This window comes from Carassius auratus, chromosome 20 (genome assembly GCF_003368295.1).
Source record: "Carassius auratus strain Wakin chromosome 20, ASM336829v1, whole genome shotgun sequence".
NCBI lineage: Eukaryota > Metazoa > Chordata > Actinopteri > Cypriniformes > Cyprinidae > Carassius > Carassius auratus.
In genome coordinates, this window is record NC_039262.1 from 8,071,069 (window position 1) to 8,098,483 (window position 27,415).

Consider the following 27,415-nt stretch of genomic DNA (forward strand, 5'->3'; position numbering starts at 1 on the left):
CATCCATGAGTTAATTCATGCTATTTAACAAATGTGGAGTTCCATAAATGCTGTTTCATTAATGAATGTACTTTTTTACAAGAATTGTCTTCTGCTTTCTTAGGGAAGTTGGAGGAAGATTACTGTTGATGACATGCTACCATTTGACAAGGATGGTAACCTGCTGCTTCCTGCTACTTTGAACCAATCAGAGCTTTGGCCTATGCTCTTGGTTAAAGGCATACTGAAGGTGGCCAGTACTGAGTGAGTCTTTGAAAATAATCCAAACAATTAAGTGTTTGAAATGTCATTAAGTCTAATATTTTCATTTAATTTGGATGATCTAGTTCACAAAACCAGCCTGGATGATTTTTTCATGAATCTGACCGACCAGGTTCTCAATTTTAGCTCAACTTTACTCAGTGATCCAGATGTAATGCTTAGCTCACTGACGTGGATGTTTATTATTGAAAAATGACTTAAATTTCAGTCTGAATGTCACACAAAGCTTGGAATATAGGATCACTTTAATTATGTTTTAATTATACTTTATTGTCCTTTTTAGCACTGTAATTGCATGCAAAAAAGTATTAAGTACATTATTCAGAATATCTGTTTTGTGCTCCATAGAAAAACATTCTTTTCATGATTTAAATGTTTCATTTAGTTTAGGAAATGACAATCTCTGAGCCACTTAATCATTTATGGTTCTAAATAACATGAACAGGAAACAAAAAGCACAAAGATGTCCTTCCAGGGGGCTTTTTCCCAATTAACACACATAAGATTCTTTACTGCCAAGGTTTGGTGCAGAAGTAATCACAGGCGTCACTCACCTGAAGCCACAGTACATTCTTTTTAAAGCGTGCTTGTCCTCTTCTGTGGCAGTTATAATGATGGAATGGTTTTTGCGTGAAGATGAACAGTGAAATCGTGCAGTTAATTAATAGCTGCCGGACTGGTTGAATACAGCATCCCGTGAGGCACAATTAGAGCATCAGCCATCTGGTTTCTTCAGAGAAAGAGAGCAAGAGGTCACACACACACACACACACACACCACACACACACACACACACAGATCAATGTCTGAAGTGACACATAGTGGAGCTGGAACTGAGTGTGCATATTCATGCAGCCCTTACTGAGCAAAGAAAAATTGCTAGTACATCTATTTGAATCTATTGTATGGGTGTCCAGCAAAAAAGTAACCTGTTAGAGGTGTGACAATGATGTTATGGTGTTCTCTCTCCAGTATTCCAGTCTCAGGCTCCGGGAGAGAGTTGGGAGAGTTTACAGTCATCCACTGTCTCACCGGCTGGATACCGGAGATCATTCCTTTAAAGTGAGACTCTCTTTACAATCTCTTCAAACTTACTGCAGATTCCTGTTTCAAAGTTGAGTGTTAGTTAGAATAAATTATTAGGATTTATTAGCTGAAATGTATCATTAGGTTATGGCCTTACTGCAGTTGTGATGCCTGATTTTAAAACTAAATGTGGCGATTAAAAGGTTTCTTTTTTTGGAAGATTCAGCACACCTTTATTGATTTACAGATTAATTACCAATTAAGGTTAGTACACAACATCCCAGTGGCCCTACATAGGACACAAAGTTGGAAAATGGATGAATGGAGTTTGTGGTGTCCCTTTCAAATACTAAGTTAATACAAAATGTTAAGAATTTTGGTAAAAACCCATTTTTAATTGATCTGGGAATTTCTAAACTTTTTTTCTGCACTGTACATTTTTACGTTGTTTATATGGTATAAGACAATGTACATAATTTTTTATAACAATTAACAGGCTGGTATGACAGGTTGACATGAAACAGAAATTCACCCAGTCTATTTTCTAAAAGCATATTTATATAATTGTGAACAATTCATCCATGTATATGTTTAATTAAAGACTTGAAATGTTGACTCGCAGTCAGTGTTGAACATTGACTCTCACAATTTATTATTATTTTTTTTGCTTTTAGTTAAGTTTTATAGTTAATAATTTGTTCCCTCAGCCTACCATTGTCTTTATGTCTGTGGTATGTGCTAACAAGCTTCATTAAGCTGTGCTCTGCGATCCACAGAATGTCTTTCTTTTCCTCACAGTGTGCACAGATGCCTCCCTTATTAGGAGAAAATGGGCTGCAGACACTATGTTGTTGTTCTGCAGAAAAATGGCTGGTCTTCACCGCTGTTCTGGCTTTATCAAGTTACTGCAGGAATGTTGTTGTTGTGAAGTTTGCGTGTAACTTTCTCTTCTCTAGCGTTTGACTCTGTCTCTGTAGTTGTTTGTCACGTCCTCAGCAAAACTCACATCTGCTCGGTTTTGGGATACACAGCGTGGTGTCTTGTAATTTACGCTCTGATGAGTTTCTGTGTTTCATAGACTCCTCAGAGACCAGTACACACAATTAGAGAGTGTACGCTCGTATTTTGGAAAAATAAATTGCTGTGAGATGAGTGCACACATCTTGCTGTCATATCTTCTAGAGTGCTATCTTTTTTTTTTCAAGGCCTGACTTGTGTGTGTGTATCAAACTAGGGTCTCTAGCCCTGCAGGATCTTGTAGTTGTATCTCACTCCAACAGCTCACATATTTACCAGAAAATCAGAGAGCTAAGAGATGTCAAGAAATCCATGTAGCACCGGGTAGCGAAACATTTTGACAAAATTTCAGCATGAAATTAGAAAACATGGGCAAGCAGATGACTGGAAATAACCTTTTCAAAGATTACCAAGAATGCATATTCACTTTCAAAGGTCAGTTTGATTAAATAAATGGAGCACTGACCATAAACTTTTGAACGTTTGTGTATATAAATGGAATATTAAAGATTCAAGTTAAAAACAAGTGAGAGAGTGTGTTGTTTGCATTTGTTGTTATTGGTTTAGACCTTTATTCAAGCTGTAGTGATCACCTCTCCTAGTTAATTGAGCATTGCTTGCTTTTCCTCTAATTGCTCTTTATTGATTGGTCCAAAGTCCAGAGGCTTGTTTGTTCAGCTTCATTAGTTTCATCCATTGATCCTGTGACTGGACATTAAATTGATAGTTAGTCCAGGCTTAAATAGGCTTTAATCAATTGCGATTATTAGATAAGTTCACAGTAAACGCTATTTAAGCGATGGAGATCAAAACATCAGACTCTGATCTTCCATGTGTTAATGTCATTCTCAGATCTTGGTATACAGGGAAAATCTGGGAATTTCTGAGGGACAATATTCCTCAATTCCAGTTGGAGGAAGAGAGCTCAGAGGAGACTACGCCTGCTGACCTGATGACAACAGATTCTAATGTGAACGAGATGAAGAGGGAATCTCCCACAGTACTGAAGAACAGAGGTACAGACCTGCACACACATTGCAGTCATTTATCCATTAACAGTCGGAATGTGACATGTCTGATTAAAAGACACCGGCAGAGAGAGTAAATGAGATAATCGATACGGCAAGATAGCCTGCTGTGTAAATGACTTTTTTGAGTTTTTCTAATGAAAGTTTAAAATGGTCTGAGTGCTTTAGAATTCAAAGTCATTTAAGTTTGACTGTGTAAAATATTAAGTGTTTAACAAGTATTTGAGGCTTCTCAGTGATTAATACTTTCTGTTAACACTCTTTGTCAATTAGGCTAATGAAAGTCATATTTATGATTTATATTTAGAATGTTGCAGTGTGGAGGCTTAGTGGTACAGTGGTAACCTTTTGACCTCATGCATATTGATACAATGGGAGTGTTCAGAGAGAGTAGCGGTATTATTAGCCATACAGTAGGTTTAAAATCTTCAAGGCCTCACATGATCAGTCTGAAGCCCTGTGGTTACCACTATAAAGATATCAAGAGTTGAAGAACTCATTTTTGGATGACATCAATGTTTGGTGGGTTTCAGTTTGTGTGTGTTGGCCTTGAGGTTATCTACAGTGCTCACCTAAATGTTGATAAAAATTAACCCTTTAGCAGATATACAGAAATACAGAAAAATGGGAAAAGGCACAGAAATATTGATGATTCTATGTTTGAAACTCAGTTTTTAATACATGATTTCATGGCCTGGAAAGTCATGGAAATTGATGTAGTCAATCTAAATTTTCCTGGTAATGTTCAAGTTATTTATTTTGTGAGTATCATGGGGAAAAATCATTAATAATACAATAATAAATGTATAATATTATGAAATAACTGTAGTGTAAAAATATCCTAAAGATCTTGCCATAATCAATCTTTTTTTTTTCTCATAGCACTCAAATAATTTTAATCTAAATAATTTCTAATAATTTCTAAATAATTTTTTAATTATTGAAAATTCATATTCAGTCATCACAAAAGGGTGGAAATAATCATCATATTTCATGTTTTAATATAAAAAAATAATAATAATACTAATACAAAAAAAATCCTTAAGGTTTGGCCAGAAATGTTATGTTTTTCTTGTCAAGAGTCTGCTACGAGAAAGAATAAAGTTGACGACCAAGACAGAAAGACCATTCAGCCCAAAGCAGCTATCCATGCAAATAACAGTGAGTTTGAAATCTCTTTTTTGTGTGTGTGTGTGTGTGTGTGTGTGTGTGTGTGTGAGTGTGTGTGTGTTGTTTGTGTGCATACAGACATTTTCATACATGGTTCTTTTCCCCTCTCTCCTCACCATACATTATTCACTCTGAAAAATGTAGTTGAGGTATGAATATTTGATCCTCATACAGAAACAGTCTATATGCCTTCTGTAAACGGCTATTAATAATTTGCAGCCAACGTGGCATTGAGCTTTCCATAAAGCAATGGTGATCTGTTTAGCAGTGCATTAAGGGTAAAATGACCCATAAGTATCAGTCTCTCCTTTCTGACTCTTTGTCTTCAGCTAGCACCCATTCCATCTCCATGCATCATTTCTTCCGCAGGTTCATGTATTATGGAATCAGTGCCATAACCATCACTGCAAGATGTGTAACATGAGCATGAATAAATAAAACGGTTATGTGTGTGCATAACTGTATTTGTGTTTGCTCTAAAGAAGTGTGCAGCAGCGGTAATATGTGTGTGTTTGTGTCAGACTGTGAGCAGAGCGCCAGTGTTTTTCTCTCAGGTAGTGTGATCTGAATTGAATTATCTGGCATGGCCTCGGGCAATCACTGTCAATTCTGTCACCGTGCAGTTTATGACTGAAATATGCAAATAGAGAAAAGAACAGTGAATCACGCACACGCACACGCACACTCACTCACACATACACAATATGCATCAATTTTATACTGACTTGCTTAGAAAAGCTCAGTGCTATTGTGATAAGGAGGTGTAATTGTCGGTATGCATGTATACATGGATTTCTGACATGTCTGTGGAGACTAACGATTTGATGAGTCTATTGAGACTAATGGTTTGCTGTTCAGATAGACTGTTTTGGATAATTGGCTTCCGCATGCAAGTGGTTCAGATTACACTGGGATAATGCAGTGTTTGCTGCTGAAATCTGCTCTCTCTCTCTCTTGTTATCCTCTGTAAACATTCCGTCTCTCTTTCGTTTGCTCTGTCCTCTTATCTATATGGTCCTTTAATCCATATAATGAATCCATCCCCTGTGTCTTCCTCTCACTTCCTCTGGGTGTTTGATACTAATTAATGGGTTGGAAATTATAACATGCTTTGACATATATCACTTTGGTAGCGTGGCCTAGATCTTCAGAGCCTAAAGCGGTATCTCTTTTATTGAAACATGCACACACATGATCGCTGCTCATTCTATTTATGGCACTTTCCATGAATAGAACACAAAATGGGTCTTGCACTTCTTAAAACCAGTTTTAGATCTTTTTCAACAAACTGTGAAAGGTAAAAAATATTAATTGTCAGCCTCAGGTGGCCAATATTATATGATCGATTTTATTTTGTATTTTCTCTGAGGTTTTCAAACCTTTTATCACATTTAGGACAAGCCTAAATTAATTAATTTTAAATAAAAAAGCATTTTCAATTCTTAATTTATCACTCTGCGGGATATAGCTAGTTTGGGCTCAAATGTTGGTTTGAAATACTGATTACTAAGAAGAAAATTAAAATTATGCAAAATCTTATTTTTGGCGATTCAAATTAAGAAATTAATTCTACATATAAAAATGATAAAACATTATTAGTTTACTATTGTTATTAGATTGTCAACATTTTAGGGTTTGGTTTTAATTGTTGGATAGATTAATCAAGGCAGGCTAAAGTTATTGTCTTTTGTTCTTACAATAAATTAATAAATAAATAAAAAAGAGCCCAGTAGACAACTGTACTTTATTTTATGGATAGTCTCTTGATAGTATTCAGATGTTTGCAGTATATTGTGTTTCTAAACATGAAGAGCAAGTGGTCAAATTAACTTTATAATTTAACCCACAAACTGAGCGTGGCCCCTTTCTTATCTTTTTTCCCTCTCTTCCTTTTGGCCTTGAGCTTGATCATGTAACAGTCAGGGCACTGATGGCCTGATAAGAGATCAGAGATGGCCTTGGGAGATGAAGATCAAACAGTGATAATGCTGTGCCTCTGTTCCTTCCTCTACACTTGAAGTTTGTGTGCTATGTGAATTAGGAAAATATGGTTTGACAGATTACAGTGCCCTCTCTGCTGTTCACGCCTTTGTCTTTGAAACTCATGCCTTGATCTATCCACTCATTCTCTCTTCCTCTTATTCAATATAGACTGCACTCCATTCATTTCATTGTGCTTTAAGTATTAAAGAGACAGAAGCCTGACAACGGGAAAAAAGTTCATCTTGGATTTTGAGGACCTGCGAAGTTTTTCATGCATATAAAGTAGAAATGTCACCTCTTTCATGTATACTTCTTTGAGTCTTTTTCACAGATGCTTTTTCTTTCTCTCCCTTTCTTTCTGATTTAGCCACTAAACCTATTTCTCAGACTGTAGTGTGTGCCAGTTACCAACCCTTACATCTGATGGAGAAAAGAACCTCGGTGCTTACAAGGATGGTAAGCACATGTTTTTCAGTCCGTAGAATATACACTACCTTTTACAAATTGAAGGTCAGTGATTTATTTTAAGAAGTCCATACTTCTATTTAACACGGATGCAGTAAATTGATCAAAATCAAATGGTACTCTCCCTCCCTCTGTCGAAGTCTCAAGCAATATTTGGCTCTGTTTGGATTAGTGCTGGCTGTCTAATCCGTTATTAAGTCTCTATGATCGTGGTGGGTGGTGTGTTCTCCAGGCTGATTCGTCTGAGAGTCTGAGGCAGTATGGGCTCTCTCAGCTCTTCAGTCACCCTGTGCTGCTCACCTGCACTCGAGACTGCCCCCTGGTGGCCCCTCCTAAACCTCCCCCAGTTCCACAATGGAAACTCATCAGGCCCCGCAAGCAGACTAACATTACTGATGAACCCAAGGGTAATATGTGTTTTATGTGTGTGTATGTTTTAATTTTGCATGTAGTTACTTTTATACATATTATATTTTTGTTCTTTAGAACCCATTGTTCAGAAGCCAGAGCAGTTCATTGAAGTTTCCAGTCCCTTTATAAACTACAAACTCATGGCTATGGTTGCACATGACATGTAAGTTTTGTGTGTCTGTGTGTGTACTGTAGACTGCGAATATGAGCTTTGTTTTATTTGCAGGTATTCAGCTGCACGTGTGAGTACATTAGCACAGTGTGTGCTAAAAGCAGTAATTGGTTGTGTGGGAGAGTTAAACAGGGACAGAGACTGTGCTGAGGTTCTCTTTGAGCATAAGACAGTATTCAGTCACTCTTAAGTAGTTTGAAACTCTTTAGAGTATGAAACATTTGTGCTTAACCTCAGGAAGTGGTGCTTTTGTTTTAGTTTTTTTCTAGGATACAAACACAAGATAGTAATGCATGTAATTAAATGCAGCATTTGTGTGTGTGTTTAGGGAGCAGGGTGGTGTAAAGAGGCGTGGATATAATTCTAATCTAAACTCATTCTCTGAAATGGATGATAGTGAAGATGACCACACTAAGAATGACATCACCCAGAACACCCTTAATGTATCGGAAACCGCTGAAACCTCCCAGGTATCTCTGAAAGATATTGATATGTTGTCTTCAACTATTATGTGAATGGTGCACCAGTTTAAAAGTTTGGGGTCAGTAAGAATTTTTTTTATTTTATTTTTTTACTGTTTTTAAAAAATGTCTCCTGTGTTTATAAAGGCAGCATTTATTTAATTAGAATACAAAAAAACTGTAATTTTGTAAAATACAATTTAAACTAAGTGTTTTATGTTGAAATATATTTTGAAATATAAATTATTCCTGTGGAACTGATTTTTCAGTGGCCATTAGTGCAGACTTCAGTGTTTTTCAAAATCAAAAAGCAAACTTTCTTATATTCTATATATAAGATCTCTTTCTTAGATTCATTGCTCACAAACTGAAATATTTCAAGAGTCTTTTATTTTGTTTTTCTGATGGTTACAACTTGGAGCTTAGGAAAAAAAAAATTCAGTATCTCAAAAAATTTGAATATTCCATTTTGAGCTTCATTAGTTTGATCAATTTTGAGTATTAATACTGGGTACCTCTTGGGCTAGTTTAGAACATGCAACCATAATTATGGGAAAAACTACTGACTTGACAGTTGTCCAGAAGACAATCATTCGACAAACTTCACAAGGAGTCATTTTGAGTCTTAACCATCAGAATTAAAACAAAAAACTCTTAAAATATTTCACTTAGTGTGAAATGAATATAGGATATAAGAAAGTTTGCTTTTTGAATTAACTGACAAAAAATAAAGAACTTTTCCTCGATATTAAAACTTTTTGCGACGCACCTGTATGCATTTCTTTCAAATCTTACCAACCCAAACTTTCGAACTGTATTTTGTTATATTTTAGGTGACTGCTCTCTCTCTGAACAGATGCAGTGAAGGGTTTGACTGTACTCCAGGGTTTGCGCTGTGTGGCAGTGTGTTTCAGTTTATGCCATCTGTACAAGCAGTGTGCATCAAAATGTTCTGCTCTCTGGCTGTAGTGTGACTGGTGGCCAGGAGGCCGAGACAGGCTATGACATCGTCTAATGCCTCTATCTTTCCAGCTCCAATGTCATTCTGCCTGTCTCCCTAATCAAGAGAGCACCTCTGGCAGATCCAGCATTACGTAGATAGAGAATAAGAGAGAGAGTATGGTAAAACACGCGTGCCTCGTTGCATAAAAGGACAGGTCATGTCCTCGGAATGATATAAAAAGCAGCACAATTAGCCTGTCAGTCATCAGAGTGGATGTCTCAAAAGGGGTTCAGCTTAGATCAGACTGAGACAGATAGCTTCCATGTAGTTTGTAAGATAAGTGGACGTGTGTGTATGTGCCTGTGGGATCTAACTGGATTGATGTACCCTTACAGGAATAGTTCACCCAAAAATAAAATCATTCATGTCTTTTACTTACATTATTTACAGTGGCTCTGACCTTCTGTAGAACACAAAAATTTGACTATTGACTATTTATACTGGCCTCTCTTTTCCATTTTTTTTTTACATGAACATTTGTTAATTGAAATAAAGAACTTAAACTTATAAAAACCTACATGAAAATTAGAGATGTTTCCTTGGCAACTAGCTAAAATAAGTTCAAAGTCCTTAATTACTTAAATTTATGGGAGCCCATTTACGCCACAGAATAAAAATAAACAAAAAGGTAAAAATAACAAAGAAGTGAAACTTTATCTCACAATTCGGCCTTTTTTTTTAATTGTGTGATATAAACTCACAATTGTGACTTATAAAGTCAGAATTGTGAGATATTAATAATTTATAGAAAAAAGTCAGAATTGAGAAAAAACTTGCAATGCAGACTTTTTATCTCACAATTGAGTTTATATCTCTCATTTTTTTTATCAGAATTGCATGATATAAACCCATAATTGTGACTTGTAAAATCAGAATTATGAGACACATACTCGTCAATTCTGACTTTTTTCTCACAATTGCATGATAAACTTGCAGTTATGAGTTACTGTATAATGTCAGGATTATGAATTGTCACAATTGCATGATATAAACTTGCAGTTGCGAGTTACATTGTATGGACACAAAACACTGAGACATCTCTCAGAATATCTTCTATGTTCCACAGAGAGAAGAAAGTCCTACAGGTTTTCTTTTTGTTTCTTTTTTTAGTTGAGGTCACCTGATATATTTTAGACCTATATTGAGTTTCTGATAATGTTGTAAGCTGAATTAGGTATGAACAGGAGCTAGTTTAACACAGTAATGTGTGGAATGCACCCTGAGGGGTTTACTACCACTTAAAAAATTACATTTAAATTGCTGGACTGCTGGTTCTCTTCTTTTCTTTCTATCCCACTCACTCCTCTCTGCTCTCCATTCTTTTTCTGCATTCCATTTTCCCCTTCTCCTCACCTCAGATCCGTGGTGAGTCACAGTCTCTGAATCACTGGCGCTGTCTTTCGTTAGATGTGGCGTATAGAGAGCCCTTAATTGTCCTCCACATTTAAATTGCACAGTCGGACGACTCCTCAAGCTTTAAAAGGCTTTCTAAATGACACGAGGCTGGGTTCAATCATGGGGAAAAAAAGGACATTGGTAAAGTTTCTTAAGCCTACAGCTGGATTGTTTCCATGGCATCACACTGGGTTACTTACAAGGTAAAAAAAGAAAATACACACATTCAAATAGTTATATATATTAAATAGTTATACAAAAATTTGTCTCAATTAGCGTGTAAAGACTGACATGCTAATCAAACCTATGTCCCTTAATCCTGTCACCATCTGAGTGCCCTTAATGTTTATGGCACTTGCTCTCCTGCGAGCAGTTAATTGAAGGAGAAAACCCTTTCTGGTTGGAGTCCAGATGTCAGATTAGTGGATTTCTCATCAGCTTCTGGAAGCCAAACGAGCTCAGCGCATGCTGACCGGATGAATGTGGACGTCCTCTGTCTCCACTGCTTTCCTCTGCCCTCCTCTGCCATGTCTCTCCCAGCTCACCCTGTGCATTTTTTATCCCTCCATTTCCCCCCAGGTAACAGCAGAGGACAAGAAAAAGGACGACAGCATCGCCAACGGTGAGATGTGTCTCCGTAAGCAATGCCGCGGCTCCATCCGCCCTGTTACTCAAACACATAGCGTATATGTGTAATGCTCATATTCGTATACGTGTTCTGTATTACAATTAGCAGTAATTTTTAAGTTGAAAGCCAACCTGGAAACACCTCAAGCGAAATATTTGTATTCAAATAATCCATGCCATCATTTACAAGCTATTTTCAGTTGGAAGATTGAGAAAGCATTACTCATTTTCAATTGAGTGCTTCTGGAACAATGTGCAATACAATGAAAGTGAAGTGAAAAGAATGCATTTGTAAAAACAGACGATAATTCGCCTCACTTATCTCCCTCAAGTCATTGTTTAGCCATCAGAGCAGTGAGGCTAATAGCTGCTGTAATGATATGATAGCTGACTGCCTTCACAAATGCACTTTCTCGTTTATCCTTCTCTTCCCTCATCCAATTCATCTTCTTTTCATCAGCACAAACACAGATACAAACACACACACATAGACGCATGGCATCATCTCTATCTCTGTGATCATGTTCATGCGCTCGCCCCTCATCACGACAGGCCAATTATGTGCTTTCCCAGAGCGCCCAGTGTGTTGCTTGGTAACACCTGTGGATAAGTAAATAGAGTGATTGGCTTTGCTACAGCATCTATATTATCATGGTCTAATACGTCAGCACAGATGAGTGTAATGACTTCAAGCTGCAAAGTATTACAGTATTTCTCAAAATTGGCGTAAGGAATTGAGTGACGCCAATAAAAGAGCATTTATAAATTCAATACAGTGCTTGATTGGCAAAATGAGCTTTACTGATTGGTACCACTGAGTTAATCATGGTATCTTCATGAAAAGCTAATCTATCATAGAAAACCATTTTATGCTGGTTTAGAATGTTTCATTTTTATTCTCAAAGTAGTTGCTTGCTTGAAGTTTAAGTAAATAGTTTTTTTTTTTTACACTTGTCATGAAATGAAAAATTCACTATTTTCTAAATGTATGGTATTTGACTAATTGTGGACAAATCATCTATGTATAAGTTGTAAGTCTGCCCCTATCCAATCAACCGTGATGTTTAGTACCAAGTCACTGTCCTACTTTTTTCTTTTCAATAACTGATTTCACTTGAACACATCATAATACAGAAGAAAATATCTGTTGCTTCTTCTGTTTAATTGCAACTTTAACTTTCAGTAGCTTCCCCAACTGTGTGCATCTTTTTCCCATTGTTATGTCCTATATTGATAACTATATAATGCTAAATAAGACGGTCAATAAGATGTTATTTTAGTGTACATATTTCTCTTGATTTATTTCCATATTTGTTCAGGGCCTGACAAAGAGACGGATGGAAAGGAGAAGGAGAGGCTGCAGACAGCCAAAGAGTCCAGTGGTGCATTGCTTCTGTCCCAGGATGCATCAGCATCAGACAAACCCCCCCTGCTGGAGACCTGGGTGGACTTGCACAACTTCACTAAATGCTTCCAGTAAGGGTCAATCATCTTCTGCTATAGCCTAAGACATATTATGCTAATCCCTTTGCTGTTTGTCAAATGAACTCCTCATGCTCTTAAATTCCTATTAATCTGCAGGCTACAATATGCTAATAATCATGTGTTTTGCAGGACACTGTTGGTTTTTCACAAGCCAGATACTTATGCACATCAGTGTAAGACATCACACTTTAAGGTAGGATTTTGAAGGAAAGGACAAGCTTAATATTAAATATAATATAGTAATATTTTTACCAGTGTATACTGAAACTAATAAATATTCTTCTTTTCACATTTGGGGTTACGTTTAATTATAATAACATTTTGAAAGTAGGGACATCAACATCAGTTTAAAAAAATTGCTATTTAATAGGCTATATGTGATGCAATTTTTTCAGAACTCACCAACAAATTTGAAACTTTTATTTGAAATGGAAATCTTTTGCCATTATAAGTGTCTGACTCTTTACTGTCACCTTTGATCAATTTAATGTGCCCTTGCTGGGAAAAAAAACACAAACACAAACCACTTCCTTAATGAATAAAAAAAAAAATCTAATAAAAAAAAATGCTTCCCTATTAATCTTACTTTTCCCCATGAGTCTGTAGCTTTGGTAACACCCTTGCTGACTATATATATATGACATTCAGAACGCATTATCATAAAAACATATAATATAAGAATCATCTAAACCTGTTGTTGTGGCATTTGTAATGGTGCTTGGTATAATTATGGTATCTGTGGTGGGAGGGATGTGTTGTGTTAGGAAAGAACATGAAAGTGACTCAGTTCTCTGTTAGAACTCTATATCCTCTCGGCTGTCTGCTGCTGCATTGTCCAATGCTGTGGCCTCCACCCACTCCATCTCCGCTCATGCTAGACAACCTGATTCAACTGCAATTGTTCAAACACAGGTACACACAAACAAAAAATAGAAGTTTTTGATAACTATGCTGTTTTTGCTCTTCTCTCCCCATTTTGCTGTAATGCTGGTGAGCTGGGCCTTTTCTTCTTTTTTTTTCCTTATCCACAGAGAGCATGTGGTTTGATTTAATATTTGGTAATTACTGTGAGTGTGAGTTTATGTATTGTGTGTGTGTGTGTGTAGTCTATAGTCTCCTGAGAATGCATACAAAACCGAAATGCATTAATAAGGTCTGTGCTGATACTGTTCCATTCTGTCCATTGTTCTTGATTCCCTCAGTCTGCAGATGGAAAAGGTACTCACTTCCTGTTTGTAGATAGCCTGTTACCCACAGAAATTGTCATTGGATTCTCAGCTTTGGTGCACTGGGGAGAGAGTGTGGAAGAGAGTAAGGACAGATAGAGATACTGTACACACTCAGTTTGTCTGTTCACAAGAACAAGGATCCTGTCTAAAGTGTGTGTCTGTTTTGTGTACAGAAAAGGAGTCATCAGTCAGGCCTGGTTCTCTAACAGCTAAGCCTTTCTCGTGGAAGAGCATGGTCTCTGAACTCCCTGTGGTGCAGATTCAGACTACTGCTAGTAAAGCTGTGTTGCTTCCTCTTCCTCCAGGGTAACTATATCACCGCAACAGCCGAATTTTCAGCAGCCATTACTCTAGATTTCTGTGTCACATGATCCTTCAGAAATCATTCTAATATGACATCTTATATGATTCTAATATAATTGATTTGGAGTTTAAGTAACGCCATTTATTTAAAACAGAAGGGAAATTTTTAATAAAAATCAATGAATAAATTAGAAATATTTTAAATATTAAAATAAAAATAATAAAGAAAATACTGTGAGATCAGACCTTTATAACCAGTTTACAAATGTGCTACAAACAATACAATATATATATATATATATATATATATATATATATATATATATATATATATATATATATATATATATATATATATATATATATAATATGTGTATGTATATGTAAACATAATATATATTAATATATTTATTACGAAATTGAAAAATGTAAGTGTTCTCAGAACTAGTCCCAACATTGATATCAGCTCTGTGACAGACGACCCTGTGATGAGAACTGTTGCAGTTGTTCAAATCCAAGAAAAAGCACTCAACATCACTAGAAAGGTTCATGTAATGTATTGCGCTCTCTCTTAGGAGCCCAGAACATAAGAGAGAGAGATAAGAAGATGGGCTGAGATACAGAAAGAGAGAGCGATATGACCCAGTCTGCTATTTCTAGCAGCATAGTGGCCTAAAAGCTGGAAGCCTACATTCAGAGGTCATACTGAGGGAAGGGGAGGGCCAAGTGTAGGCACATCTGAATTGTTTTTTGAGGATCATACATTCAGGATAAAAAAATTATGTTTTTTTTAAGGTTCTCTCTTTCCTTTGTTCTCTTTCACTCTGTCTTCACCTAATACTTCTTGGTGTTGAGAAATCAGATTTTTGTAGAGAAATTTTGTAAAGCTAATATGTCATTGTAAAGCTGGTCCAGTTCCATGGGGGTTTATGAGGGGTGCTTAAAAGGCGTAAGTGCAACTTCAGTCGAAATTGTAATAATAGCTTTTATTAACATAAAGAGATTTTTCTGACTACAAATAAATACATGTATGAAATGCTACATATACGAAATCCCTAATTTTAACACTAGTAATGGTTCATGGTCTTTCAAATCAGTCTTTTAATTGGTATTTATGAATTCAGAGTATTTTGCTGCTTTGCTAACTCAGTCTTAATGGGTTATATGTGCTTTAATCTTAGTCATATGATGATCAAATACTGTGTACTTTAAATTATTTCAATAACATAAGCATTTACTCCTGGTTGTACTGTAAGTGTAAAGGTATGACTATAAAAATAGATATGTTCATATAGATCTGGCAGTTTATTTGATTAAAATTAGATAAACTTACTATATAAATTTTTCAGTGTAACACTACAGACCAATGACTATTAAAAAACACTATAAAATTTCTAATCAGAACTGTTTTTGTTGTTTTTTTCTCACTAGGCGTCATGTTCTTCATGTACACACTAGTGCTTCATTGGCCGTCCACCTACATCTATTCAGCATGTCTCCTTTTGTTTTTGGTGATGAGGAGTCTGTTATGCCACACCTTGACAAGGCATGCACACATTAACACACACATTTGTGACCTTGGACCACAAAACCAGTTATAAGTCACATGGGTATATTTGTAGCAATAGCCAAAAAAACATTGTATGGGTCAAAATTATAAATTTTCCTTTTATGCAAAACATCATGAGTATATTACCTAATTAAAGCTCATGTTCAATGAAGATATTTTCAAATTTTTTTGCTACAGTAGAAATATCAAAACTTAATTATATATATGTTGTATAATTGTTATATATAAAATATAAAATTGTTGCACCCTCAGATTCCAGATATTCAAATAGTTGTATCTTGGCCAAATATCGTCTTATCGTAACAAACCATACATCAATGGAAAGTCCATTTCGATCCATAATCCATTATTCCTGACACTTGCCACTGTGTCAGTTCTTTATAGCAGCAACCGCATGACAAAAAAGTCTCAGCTGTTGTGCTTCATCTTTCTCTTCTGAATTGTCTAGGAGAGTCTGAGGTTCTGTGAGCAGGCTGTAATGATCATGAGATCCCTGGGTCGAGTGATCAGCTGTTTCTCCGATCCAGAGGAACAACCATCAACCACCAAAGAACTTGAGAAGACCCATGGTGTAGGCATACAGCAACAAAGGGTAGGTTATACACAGGCCTGGTGCAATGGGATGGACTCTTGCACCCTCTGTTAGACCAATGTGTAACCAAAACATGTGTATTTTAACAAACTGTTTTGCATTTCCTTTTGAATTTTAACAGCCACGGGAACACATTATTATTTTAATTAATAAAATATGTACTCTTTCAGAATTTGAAACTGAGCTCTTTATGACTCATCACTAATGTTCACAGCACTCTACCAGCGAGCAGCCTTGAAATGCCATTGCTAATCTTTTGAATTTCTAGTTTACTTAAAAACACATTGTTTATTTACATTTTTCAATCTTAATCTTTAATTCTTAGTTGTTGAAGTTCATTTGATATATATATATATATATATATATATTTTTTTTTTTTTTAATTAAATTTTAGGGTTGTTTGGGGTTTTATTTAGTTTTTGTTGTTTTGTCAAAACCATGCAACCTACATTTATTTTGTCCCTCACTATTAAACTGAATATTGACAATGCTTTACATCAGAATTTGAATTTGTCTGAATTTGTTGAAGTTTGCATCATTGATTCTGCCATTTTCCTGTTTAGTACTGTGAAGCTGCTTTGGAACAATCTGCTCTGTATAAAGCACAATATTTAAAATAAAAAAGTGGCTTGACTTTGCATTTCAAAGACCCCCTTAATAATTAGGAATGGCACTAACTGTATACTGCCTTCATATATATATATATATATATATATATATATACATTGAAATACTTATTATTTTTGCCTTATACAGGTTTTCAGTGAAGCTGTGTATCATATGTTTTGCTCTGCTCTGGGGCGGAAACTGACCTCTGAGGAGTTGTTTGCAGTACAGACTCTGACAGGAGACCCATCGCCACATGGCAGCAATGATAAAGCCTTAGATGCACGATCAGGTCAATGTGGGGCTAACAGAGTTTCTCTATGGGTTTAGACCTATTATAGCATGTGGCTCATCCTGACTTTATGTACCCATGTGTTTTTTTCCCTGTAAAAGATGACACTCCAGAGCTCTGGAATGACAGGCAGGCCACAGACAAGGAAATGCAGGCAGCCACAGTGTTGCAGGCAGGCTGGAAAGGATACCTAGTCAGAGAGATCCTCACTGCAGCAAGACCAGGTAAAGTCCAGCTTCACCTGAAAGATATATTATGATACCTGGGAGAAATGGAAGAGTGGAGACACTATATTCAAGACTATGACTTGACTCATAAGACACTATGGCAATTGTCTTTGCAATCTGATTCATACCCATTCTCTTGTGGTCAGTTATGTCTGACATCTGTTCTGTGGGTTTCTATGCTCGTAAGAGAGAGAGAGTGCTGCAAGGCCCTGGAGCTCATACTTATCAATGAAGCTGCCAGTCATTCTAAACGAGTATGACAGCAGAGAGAATAACACACCTCTCCATCTCTCTCTCCATCTGGCTTCTTACCTCCAAGCATCACTCCATCCTCAGCATGACAACATGAGTGACAGGGAGAGTGGCCGAGAGAAAGAGAGAGAGAAAGAAAGAAAGATAGAAAGAAAGAAAGATGCAGCAGTATCAGAAAGGATGAAGGGAAAGTGTGAGAGGAAGGAAAAAAGGAGCAGAATCTTACTGAGCAAGATAATGTATATTTCTGGAAGGAATAGCATCCGGGAAGCTCAAAGAGTCAAAAGACGCAAGCAGTCTCTAAAGATCCGAGTATTGCTCATCAAGCTCTATTTACCTCAGACAACTCATTTATTGTGTGAAAATTACAGTGTAGACTCAGCAGTCACACGCAGATAAACAAAACTATATTCAATAGACTTCAGAAGTAGGGATGGACTGATCGTGTTTTTCAAAATGGGATGATTTCCACTGCCAAGAGACAAGAAAGAATGAACTAGCAAGTAAATGTCTTGTTCCTGCACTCTATTACAGGCTGAACCGGCCTTTAAAGCTTTAGCTTTTTTAAATTATGCTACATGAAACATAAATGCACAAAACAAAATGTTTCCTTCAGAAAAACATTCAACTCGCCTCTCTGTATCCGTCACCAGTGTGTCCGATTCTGGCTTCTGTTAGTGTTCTGTTTACAGACTTAATCATCTTTTCTCACAAGTTACATTTTGGGAATTATTACAGTTTGCAGTTTGTGTGCATATCCAGAACCGGGATCAACCAAAATTAAACAAAAAACTTGTATAATATATCTTAACTATATATATATAATATACTGTATATAATTATATTATATACTGTATATATACTGTATATAATTATAATTATAACTTTTTTTTCTTTTTTTCTTTTTTTGCAAAAAACAAAGGACAAATTTTGGATCTAGTTGTGCAAAAATGTTTTTTTTTATTTATTTTTTTTTATTATACATTTAATTTTTTTAAATATGTTTTATCTTCACAGCCAGGTGGGAGCTGGTATAAGGTGGCATTGTATCCTCTTCTTGACTGATGTCCTTCTCTATATCTTTCTGAAAGTGTTTCTGTCTTTATGACTTTTATTCACAAATGAGCCTCAGAACGGTTTGTTTCCTACCTGTCAGTATGAAATTAATTTCATTTTAGAGGCATTTATTTTCTTTAATACTCATTTGGCAGTAGCTGGGCAGATATAATAAATACAATTTTATGTGAGAGGAGAGAAGAATTTTTCAAAGGATAAAGTCAGACCTGGCTGGTAAGCTGATTGGCATTATAGAAGCAGAGGGATTGAAATTTGTTGAGTTCATTTATCTGTCAAAGAGGCCTTTCTGCATCATCTTTTAGTTTAAAACTTTCTGGATCTTTACGAATGCTTATTACAGTGTGTTCATGTTGTTTGTGTGTTCTTAGGCACCAAGGAAAATCTGAGCGTCGCTAAAACTCTGCAAGAGATGTGGGCTCCTGTGGAATCCGATCTAGAGAAAAATGCTGTATCTTTACTGAGGTGAATTAATTTTAAAGAATCATTTCTCTCCTCCATTGTGTATCTCGGTGGTACCATCTGCTGTTTACTGTCTGTGTGCCTGGCTTTAGATGCGAGGAGGGTCTGTAGAGAGTGACCTCTGGCCTGGGGGGTGAATGTGGCATGTGTCTGGGCTCAGTGGGCGGGTGGTATCTTCTCCCAGCGCTTGTAGCCTAACCTAGTATTCTCTGACAGTCTGGGTGTCATAGGTCGGTTTTTGTCTGCTTGAATCTTTATCCAGTACTAAGTGTGCATTTCTGGTAGACACATGGTTGCTAATGGTGAAGGAATAGCAGAGCTGTACCCCTGTGGAGAGGATGAGTGCAACAGAATAACGTTCTCTGACTATTCAGTGCCCATACCAGAGATAACAAACTCCTGGATTCTGATCTTCAGGTCAGGAAAGGTCATTTTAAACACTTTTAGCAAACCAATAGTTTACTAAAAAAATATGCTTAAGCGATTTTTCTGGTCTATTCGCATTTTCAGGGAGGTGTTTCATGTTCCTAAGAACATGCTGCTTGTTCCTAAGATTTTCTCCCCTCTTCCTGTATGTATTGTGCATGTCATCAATAATGACACTTTAGAGGAGATTCCTAAAGTCTTTAACAGGGTGGAGCCATATATATACACCCCAAATAAGGTTTGTCTCTCCTATCCATTTTTTTATTAATTTTATTTATTTTTTAACTTACAAATTTTTTATATTGTATGACTTCTTTTTCACACTCCTAGGGCGGTTATACATTTGTAGCTGAGGCGCAGACTGGAGACACGCCTGTGATTGGAGGAAAATGGCGAATGTTTCTTATTGGCTGCCGGGAACCCCTGCCACAGCTGGCCAGAGAAACACCAAGCAATAACTTTTCTGTAAAAGAGTTGAAAGGTTACTACATCCCTAATCAAAAGGATATCATCTGCAGGTTTGCACATGCATAAATTATACTAAGTAATAGCTTATATGTATATGTTACGATGAAGTTATATTGAAAGCACTCCAGAGCTAAACAAACAGTTGTTGCATCAAGACTGATCTAAGCGTTCATTTTTGTTTTTCCTGCCAGGCATGTGGTAAAAGTCTCCAGTGACCACAGTGCAACTGTGCAGTTTCAGACTTCAAAATCAGACGTCTACATTAAACTCAGTATCCTAGACCACGAGAAAGAGGTGGCCAGCAGTCAGGGCAAAGGGCATGTCATCATTCCAGTCTACTGCTTCTTGGCCAGCAATGGTTTGTACACACACACACACACACACACACACACACAAACATCTATCTGACTGTCTGTCTGTTTGTTGCTTGCTTTGTTAAAGTCCTTCTGGGACGTTCATACTTACGGGTTGACAAGTCTTAATTACGACGTCAGTTTTTGTCATTTTGGTTAGAACAAGAAGGTTGTTTTCCATAAAGCCTTTCTACACAAAATGATGACTAAAAATGTGCATCATTTTGTTTTTGGGAAAAAACGCAAGGCCTTGAGATGTCTTTTTTTTTTTAAAAGAACATGTTTTAATTTAAGCTCCATGTCTGTATCATGTGCAAAATGCTGCAAAACACACTATTTTGTTTTGTCAAATGATATGTCTTTACTGCTTCAATTTAATTAATCCTCACTGAATAAATTATTATTATTTTTTTTAAATAAGTGTTTTTCTTAATGGTAGTATATTTGTAGTGGCCCCAAAAAGTAATTGCAGAATTGAAACACTTAAAAATGGTATGAATGTCATTGCATTCTACAGCTTTTTTTTTTTTTAGATAAAGAAATTCAGTAATTCATAAATGATCATCTTAAACTTGAAATTAATTATAATTCATAGATCAAACTAAGTTATCTATACACCTACTGTCAGTTGTCAGTAATTTTAATAATTTTGATTCAACTGTTGCCATTTTTAAACAGACACATTCACGTATGCACATATTTCAAACAAATCACAGATAGTCTGTCACCCACAGACTGTGATGTTTCTGTAGACTCACAAAAACTAAGGTATAGTTTGTACCCCTTTCTTTTTCTTTAGTCCAAGTGTTCTTGTCCACCCACTCCACATTTTGTCTTAACACATATTCACTTTATAAAGTCACTGTCTCAGTTACTTAGCTACAGCCTGACTCTGCCAGCTCAAGAGTGTATTTATAGGGTGTTCATTTGTGTTTGTATGTGTGTGTCTATTGGTTGCAGGCGGTTCTGTGGCCCAGGCGGGGGCGAGGCAGGATCAGGGCAGCCTTATAGCAGAAGGGAGAGTGACAGGAGGGGGCGGAGGAAAGGAAGGGAGTGACCAGCACCCTACAGACACACTGGTACCTGTCACCACAGACAGCTTCTGCTGTCACTTTAGTGTGTGTGTGTGTGTGTGTGTGTGTGTGGTGGCATCTGAACTTCTAGTTACAAAGTTCTAAGAAAGAATACTTGTTTTTCTTTTCTGATTGTTTATTGAAATCAGTCTGTTTGTATGTGGATTGCAGATCTCGTATAGTTTACATGCCCTTTATGTTCATTCCCTGCAGTTTCTGTCTGATGTTTTATAATTGCATGTATGTGTCTTCAGGTTCATAAGTATTATATACAGGCGGAGGTGTTACAGGACAGCTGGCCTTTACCTGAATCTCTCTCCTCCTTCATCCAGAAACTCAGAGACATAGAGCGCAATGAAATGAGAGGTACGGTCAGTCAAACAGAAGATGCTTAGTGAAAAATGCAGTGTATTGGACACACATTGTCCTTCATTGGTTAAAAAAAGGTTTTGGTGACTAATTTTTACAATTTTATTTAGTTTTCTTTGATTATAATAGTGACACAAATTGGACCAATGACAGAAATGTTGGCAGATGCAACACTTTATAAGAATGCATCATAAAAAAATGCAAAATAACCATAAAGATTGGACTCAAAGCATATCAATGAATCAAAAAATCAACTTTTTGACAGTGAAATGTGCTAAAAATGTGCTTTTGCCGGTTGATCCAGCCCTGTTGATTCATACTGGATCCACTCAGTTTGGAAAACAACTGCCTGCTGAAGTTTGTGAAGTTCATGCCATCGAATCTCACGTTTTTGAGGTTGTTTGTATCATTAAAATAAGACTAAAATCTTTCTTCTTCTTCTTCTTATTATTATTATTAAATTAAAAACTGAAGTAATTTTATCTGCCATTCTATTTAGTTTTGCTATTAGCAGAATAATTTAAAAGTCTATTATTATGTTTTTTATATATATATAATTTTGTATTTTTAATAAAAGCATTTGTCATTTGCTTGTTTTTATTATGTTTTAGTAGTAGAAGCCGACTTGGATAATGTAATTAAATGAAAAAAATGAAAAGAAAGAATCTAAAAAAATATATTTATCTGCCATTTAGTCTATTTACTTTAGATTGCTAAACATTAACTTTTTTTTTAATATATATTTAATATATTTATATTAAAAAAGAAAATTTATTTGATATATATATATATATATATAATAAATGATCTGCTCCTGGTTTGAAATCCCTCTGATATACACAAAAGAAAAAGCTGTCTCTGATATTTTCTGGTCTTCACTGGATAGTTTTCTCAGATCTCAAGGTTGCTGAGATAGCATCACATATAATCTTTAATCAAAGAATTTTTCACTGCTTGGTTTTGTCTTAATAATATATTTTTCATTCTTCTTCCTTTTTTTTTTTTTTAATCCTTGTCCCAGACTCATCTGGCTGTATGTGATTTGAATCTCTGCTCATGTTTTCTCATTCAGTCTGAAGCGTACTGAATAGGCTGACTCTCGTCCCACCTGTGCTTCTTTTGATTAACTGAAAGCTGGCCGTCAAAAATATAATGAAAGCCTAGCCTACTGAATTCATTTTCTTGTGGTAAATAGGGTGATGTGATCTGCTTTGCCCTTGGACGGGTGACATAAGGTCATTTGTTGTGGGTCAGCTCAGTGGAAAAGCTGAAAACAACCTTGATTTTGAGGAAAAATTAATAAGCAGGAAGCTCATAGAAATGGAAATGGAAAGGATTGAGATGGAGGGAGAATAAAAGAGAGAGCTAATCTATTGGATGCTTGTATGTTGTGAAGTGGTAGTGGAGATTTAAATAGTTTGCATGATGGCCTGGCTCCAGTAATAATATTAAGATTCTTTTGTCCTACTGATCCCTTGATACCAAATGTATTCCTTGTTTTGTTTTTTTTGATTGTGAATCCATAATAAAAAAAAAAATCTAGGTGGTTAAATGTCTCGTATTGGGCTTTTATCACTGGTGTGAGTTTGTGTAGATCCACGTGTGCTCACTGTACTTTATGCAAGCGTGTGCGTCACAATCCACACGTGCCTCTCGTTTCATTTCCTGATAAGCTTGTGTAAATGGGTCAATGGGAAGTCAAATGAAGATGGCTCTTGGCCTCTGGTGCCCTGGGAAGTATTTCTAGAGGAAAAATAATTGAATTAACCCAATTGAGTGGCTCTCGGCAGAGCAGGAGCCACCCTGAACAGTTACAACACACACCAATCAATAAATGCACATGGGAACCAGGCCCAGTGCACTCTGCCGGATGTTCATCGGCACATATAGAAGGCATGAAATATGGCTGCCCTTTTGGTTTCCAACTGGAATGACCTCTGTGCTTGCTTTCAATTCCCTGTGTCTGAGATTTGTGCAGGGATTTGTTGTATTCCCATATCATGTAAAAAATAAATAAAAATAAATGTAACCTTAAAAAAAAAAAAAAAAAAAACTTAAATTAAGTACAAATCACATCCCTGCTGATGACTTTATTTTACATTTAATCTAAGCATAATTGTTGACATACAATAGACAATCCACACTCAAACACCTAAAATAACTCTGTTATACTGGTTCAGTCTCATATTTTCAGTGAGTTTGATATACAAAGAGTGAGTTGAGACTAAGTGACATGTTGGTAACACTGTGCTGTGAGAGAGGTTCTGTGATGGTGTCCTTATGGATACTGAGGGTGTCCAGTAGGATGTACCCTTACACATAGAATTACTGAAAAAGGTGAACGAGATTTAGTTCTGTTTTTTGAATAGAGCAACACTGCCATCTAGCAGGATATACGTCTGCATTTACATTTTTAAACACTTCAGGAGGCTTTGATTAAAACACTTTTCTTTAAATGTTTTAATTGTTATTTTTGTGTTACTGCATTCAGATATTTTTTACAAATAACTGTTTTAAAATAAATGACAACTGGTTGAGCCAATGCCAAGTTTTTACCAACCTAGAAATGGCTTGCTTATTAATATAAATTTAAAAACGTTTTGTAAATGGATATTTAGTAATAGTTTGTACTTATTATATAATTACTTAAATTTAATTGTATGTACTTACTTGTTTATATAAATAGTGGCAAAGTACATGCCTTTATATTTACAACAATAAATCTTGTATTTAAAAACAAATGTGTTAATCATGTATTCAGAATAACAATCATTTTATTAATTATTTTATTTTATAGACATACTTTTGGCTCACTTTTGGTTAAAGACCTCTGTTTTTATTTTTATTTTATTTTGTATTCAGTATTATCTTGTCTGTTTGATATCTATTTTTCTTTGGCAGTGTTTGGGGATATTTTGGATAGCACATCCATGCCTTTGGGTGCAGACCAACAAAAAGAGGGCCAGAAATCTGCTCCCAAATCCACCCAAAAGGACAAGGAACGAAACAAGGACAAAGATAAACTAACATCAAAGTCAAGCTCCATTATGGAGCAAGTCAGTACAGTGTATATGTGTGTTTGTGCATTTATTTTAATGTCAGTATCAAATCCCACCATATGTTTAAATCATTCGCCCCATTTCTTACAGAAATGTAAGAAAGAGACTTTATATTTTTCTAATTTTTAAGGTTTGAGGTCAGTTTCTTTATATTTATATAGATTTTTTTTTTGATTCAACAAGTATTTTGATCAAAAGTAACAGTAAAGTCAATTATACTGTAAAAAAGATTTCCATTCTTTTGAACTTTTTATTCCAAAAAAAATGAAAACTATGTAGCATGGTTTCATCAAAAATTAAGCAATTGTTTTCTGCATTGATAATAGTAAGAAATGTTTCTTGAGCATTAAAATGGCATATTAAAATGATTTCCGAAGGAACATGTTACACTGAAGACTGGAGTAATGGCTGCTGAAAAAATCAGCTTTGCCATCATAAGAATACATTACATTTTAAAATATATTTAACAAGCAAATGGTTATTTTAAATTGTAATAATATTTTATAATATTGCTATTTTTACTCTATTTTTGACCAAATGGAGACTTCTTTTAATATTACCAACCCCAAACTTTTGAAGAGTACTGTAAATATCAGATTGTTCCTTTGTGTGTGTGCAGAGTTTGGATGAGAGTAAGCCCCACTGGACCCTGCGTGTGGTGAGTGACCACAGTGAGGCAGGAAGTATAGAGGTGAAGAAAGACACTGAGAAACTAGAGGAGATCAGAGCCATGAAACTGGCCTGGGAAGCAGCTGAGCCCGGCAGAGCAGCTAAGGTACCACATAACTGGAACGGTAGAAGTACATTTGCTCTGTGTGCTCAAACAATCCTTGCATGTGCAACTGACTGGTTTGTTTTGAAGGCTCATCAGACCCGGCTGCGCTATCTCAAAGAGCTGCAAGAACGTGCAGAGAGTAAAGAGCCTGGCACGGCTGAAACAGGTCATCCTCAAAGATATACACAACCATATTGTTTTATACAGTTTTATATGGGTATAATTATTATATGGCCTAATATTTTCAACATTTGTTTTTGTAGACAATCAACCTCAGCCCCAAGAGAGTGGAGAGCTCATACATAACACTGACAAAAATGATATTGATTATACACCATTCATCAGGTACCACAATTTATTATTATATTATATTATATTATATTATATTATATTATATTATATTATATTATATTATATTATAAAAGTTAAAAAGTTTGGGGTCGATTATATATAAAAAAAAGAAATTATGTAAATCAAGAAAGCATTTATTTGATTAAAATTACAGTAATAAGAGTAATATTGTGACATTGCAAATTTGAATTAAATGTTTTATATTTTATTTTTAAAATTTAATTATTTCCTGTGATAGCGAAGCTTTCAGATATCATTCTAAAGCTGCTGATTTGGTACTTAAAAAACATTTCTTCTCATTATCAATATTTAAAAGGCTCCTTGCTTAATGAAAGTAAAAAATTAGGTTATGTATATGATCTTTTCTTTCTCTCATATTTTCTCTCTCTTTTTGTTTGAAGGAAGTCTTTGCTGCAGCCTCGTCTGAAGGATGAAGTGTTGGAGGAGGAGCAGAGGAGGGAACGCTCAGAGAAGTTCCAAAATTTCCGCCTGATCTGGGACAATATTCTGGAGCAGCGTAAACAGGAAAAAATTGCACGCAAGGAAATGATGAAACGACAGCTAGAGACTTACATTGGCTTTCAGGTTTGTGGTGTGACGATACTATAGATGCAGATTTACATCACACAAAATCATTATTTTTATTGTTGGTATTTGTACCATAGCAGAGAAGTCATTAGAAAAATAAAAATAAACATATGATTTCCTGTTACAGGACACAATGGATGCATATCGGCAAAAGATGCTGCAGGCTCGTGAGGCATTCTGTTCCCGCATCCTAAAGGAGCAGTCACATAAGAAAATAGAAGAGCCACCTATGGAAACAGTCGAACAGGTTGAGCTAGAGAAAAACCCTACTACGGTCCAGTCGAGTGGACGGAAGAGTGGGGGCAAGAGGAAGTGATCTGACCGACCAAAATTTCATAGCAATAAATTCTAATTTTACTCTTCATTTTATTAAGAATATTGCATTGCCTGTCCTTTGTGAAAATATATTAAGATAAGATTTCTTTTGTAACAAGTGAATTCGGTTTGTAAGATTAGCATGCCGAGTCACCGTGCTCTCACTGTCAGGTTATCTTCCTCTGTGATTCTTTATTTAAATGATTACTGTCAGGATTGATTTGAGCTGCTCTGAAGGACAGCCTGTCTCAGAGCGGCAGATATCGTTTCCCAGAAGACACAGCTAGAGTAGTTCCGGAATATTATTGTTCCTATACATTCAAACTAATTACTAAATGGCAATTTATTGCATACTTTACAGATGGAATTAATTAAATCCTTGTATGGTTTCCAAGTTTTTCTAGTTAAAAAGTTCATTTATATATTTTATCACATGAGATAAAATGAGTGCTGGAACGTAAGCACAAACAAAATGACAATGTGATGTGATTACAAAAATAAAACAGTGAAACACTTGATGAATCTTC

At 35.8% G+C, this 27,415-nt stretch overlaps 1 protein-coding gene across 1 annotated transcript in view; it reads left to right on the plus strand.

The window, feature by feature from the left end:
• Positions 1-27,415, plus strand: part of adgb (androglobin) — a 31,379-nt gene extending 3,964 nt beyond the window's left edge. Inside the window, exons 6-36 of the mRNA XM_026290814.1 lie at positions 104-243; positions 1,234-1,323; positions 3,157-3,320; positions 4,413-4,493; positions 6,853-6,941; positions 7,183-7,357; positions 7,437-7,524; positions 7,862-8,003; positions 10,972-11,014; positions 12,339-12,495; positions 12,634-12,697; positions 13,303-13,416; positions 13,707-13,815; positions 13,907-14,039; positions 15,468-15,582; positions 16,055-16,198; positions 16,955-17,096; positions 17,198-17,320; positions 19,021-19,114; positions 19,397-19,528; positions 19,622-19,775; positions 19,868-20,055; positions 20,197-20,363; positions 21,319-21,437; positions 21,686-21,797; positions 24,702-24,856; positions 25,479-25,634; positions 25,722-25,800; positions 25,898-25,979; positions 26,387-26,570; positions 26,701-27,415. Coding sequence (XP_026146599.1) covers positions 104-243; positions 1,234-1,323; positions 3,157-3,320; positions 4,413-4,493; positions 6,853-6,941; positions 7,183-7,357; positions 7,437-7,524; positions 7,862-8,003; positions 10,972-11,014; positions 12,339-12,495; positions 12,634-12,697; positions 13,303-13,416; positions 13,707-13,815; positions 13,907-14,039; positions 15,468-15,582; positions 16,055-16,198; positions 16,955-17,096; positions 17,198-17,320; positions 19,021-19,114; positions 19,397-19,528; positions 19,622-19,775; positions 19,868-20,055; positions 20,197-20,363; positions 21,319-21,437; positions 21,686-21,797; positions 24,702-24,856; positions 25,479-25,634; positions 25,722-25,800; positions 25,898-25,979; positions 26,387-26,570; positions 26,701-26,889 — 3,924 coding nt within the window. The 3' untranslated portion in view covers positions 26,890-27,415. The remainder of the gene's footprint in view (positions 1-103; positions 244-1,233; positions 1,324-3,156; positions 3,321-4,412; positions 4,494-6,852; positions 6,942-7,182; positions 7,358-7,436; positions 7,525-7,861; positions 8,004-10,971; positions 11,015-12,338; positions 12,496-12,633; positions 12,698-13,302; positions 13,417-13,706; positions 13,816-13,906; positions 14,040-15,467; positions 15,583-16,054; positions 16,199-16,954; positions 17,097-17,197; positions 17,321-19,020; positions 19,115-19,396; positions 19,529-19,621; positions 19,776-19,867; positions 20,056-20,196; positions 20,364-21,318; positions 21,438-21,685; positions 21,798-24,701; positions 24,857-25,478; positions 25,635-25,721; positions 25,801-25,897; positions 25,980-26,386; positions 26,571-26,700) is intronic.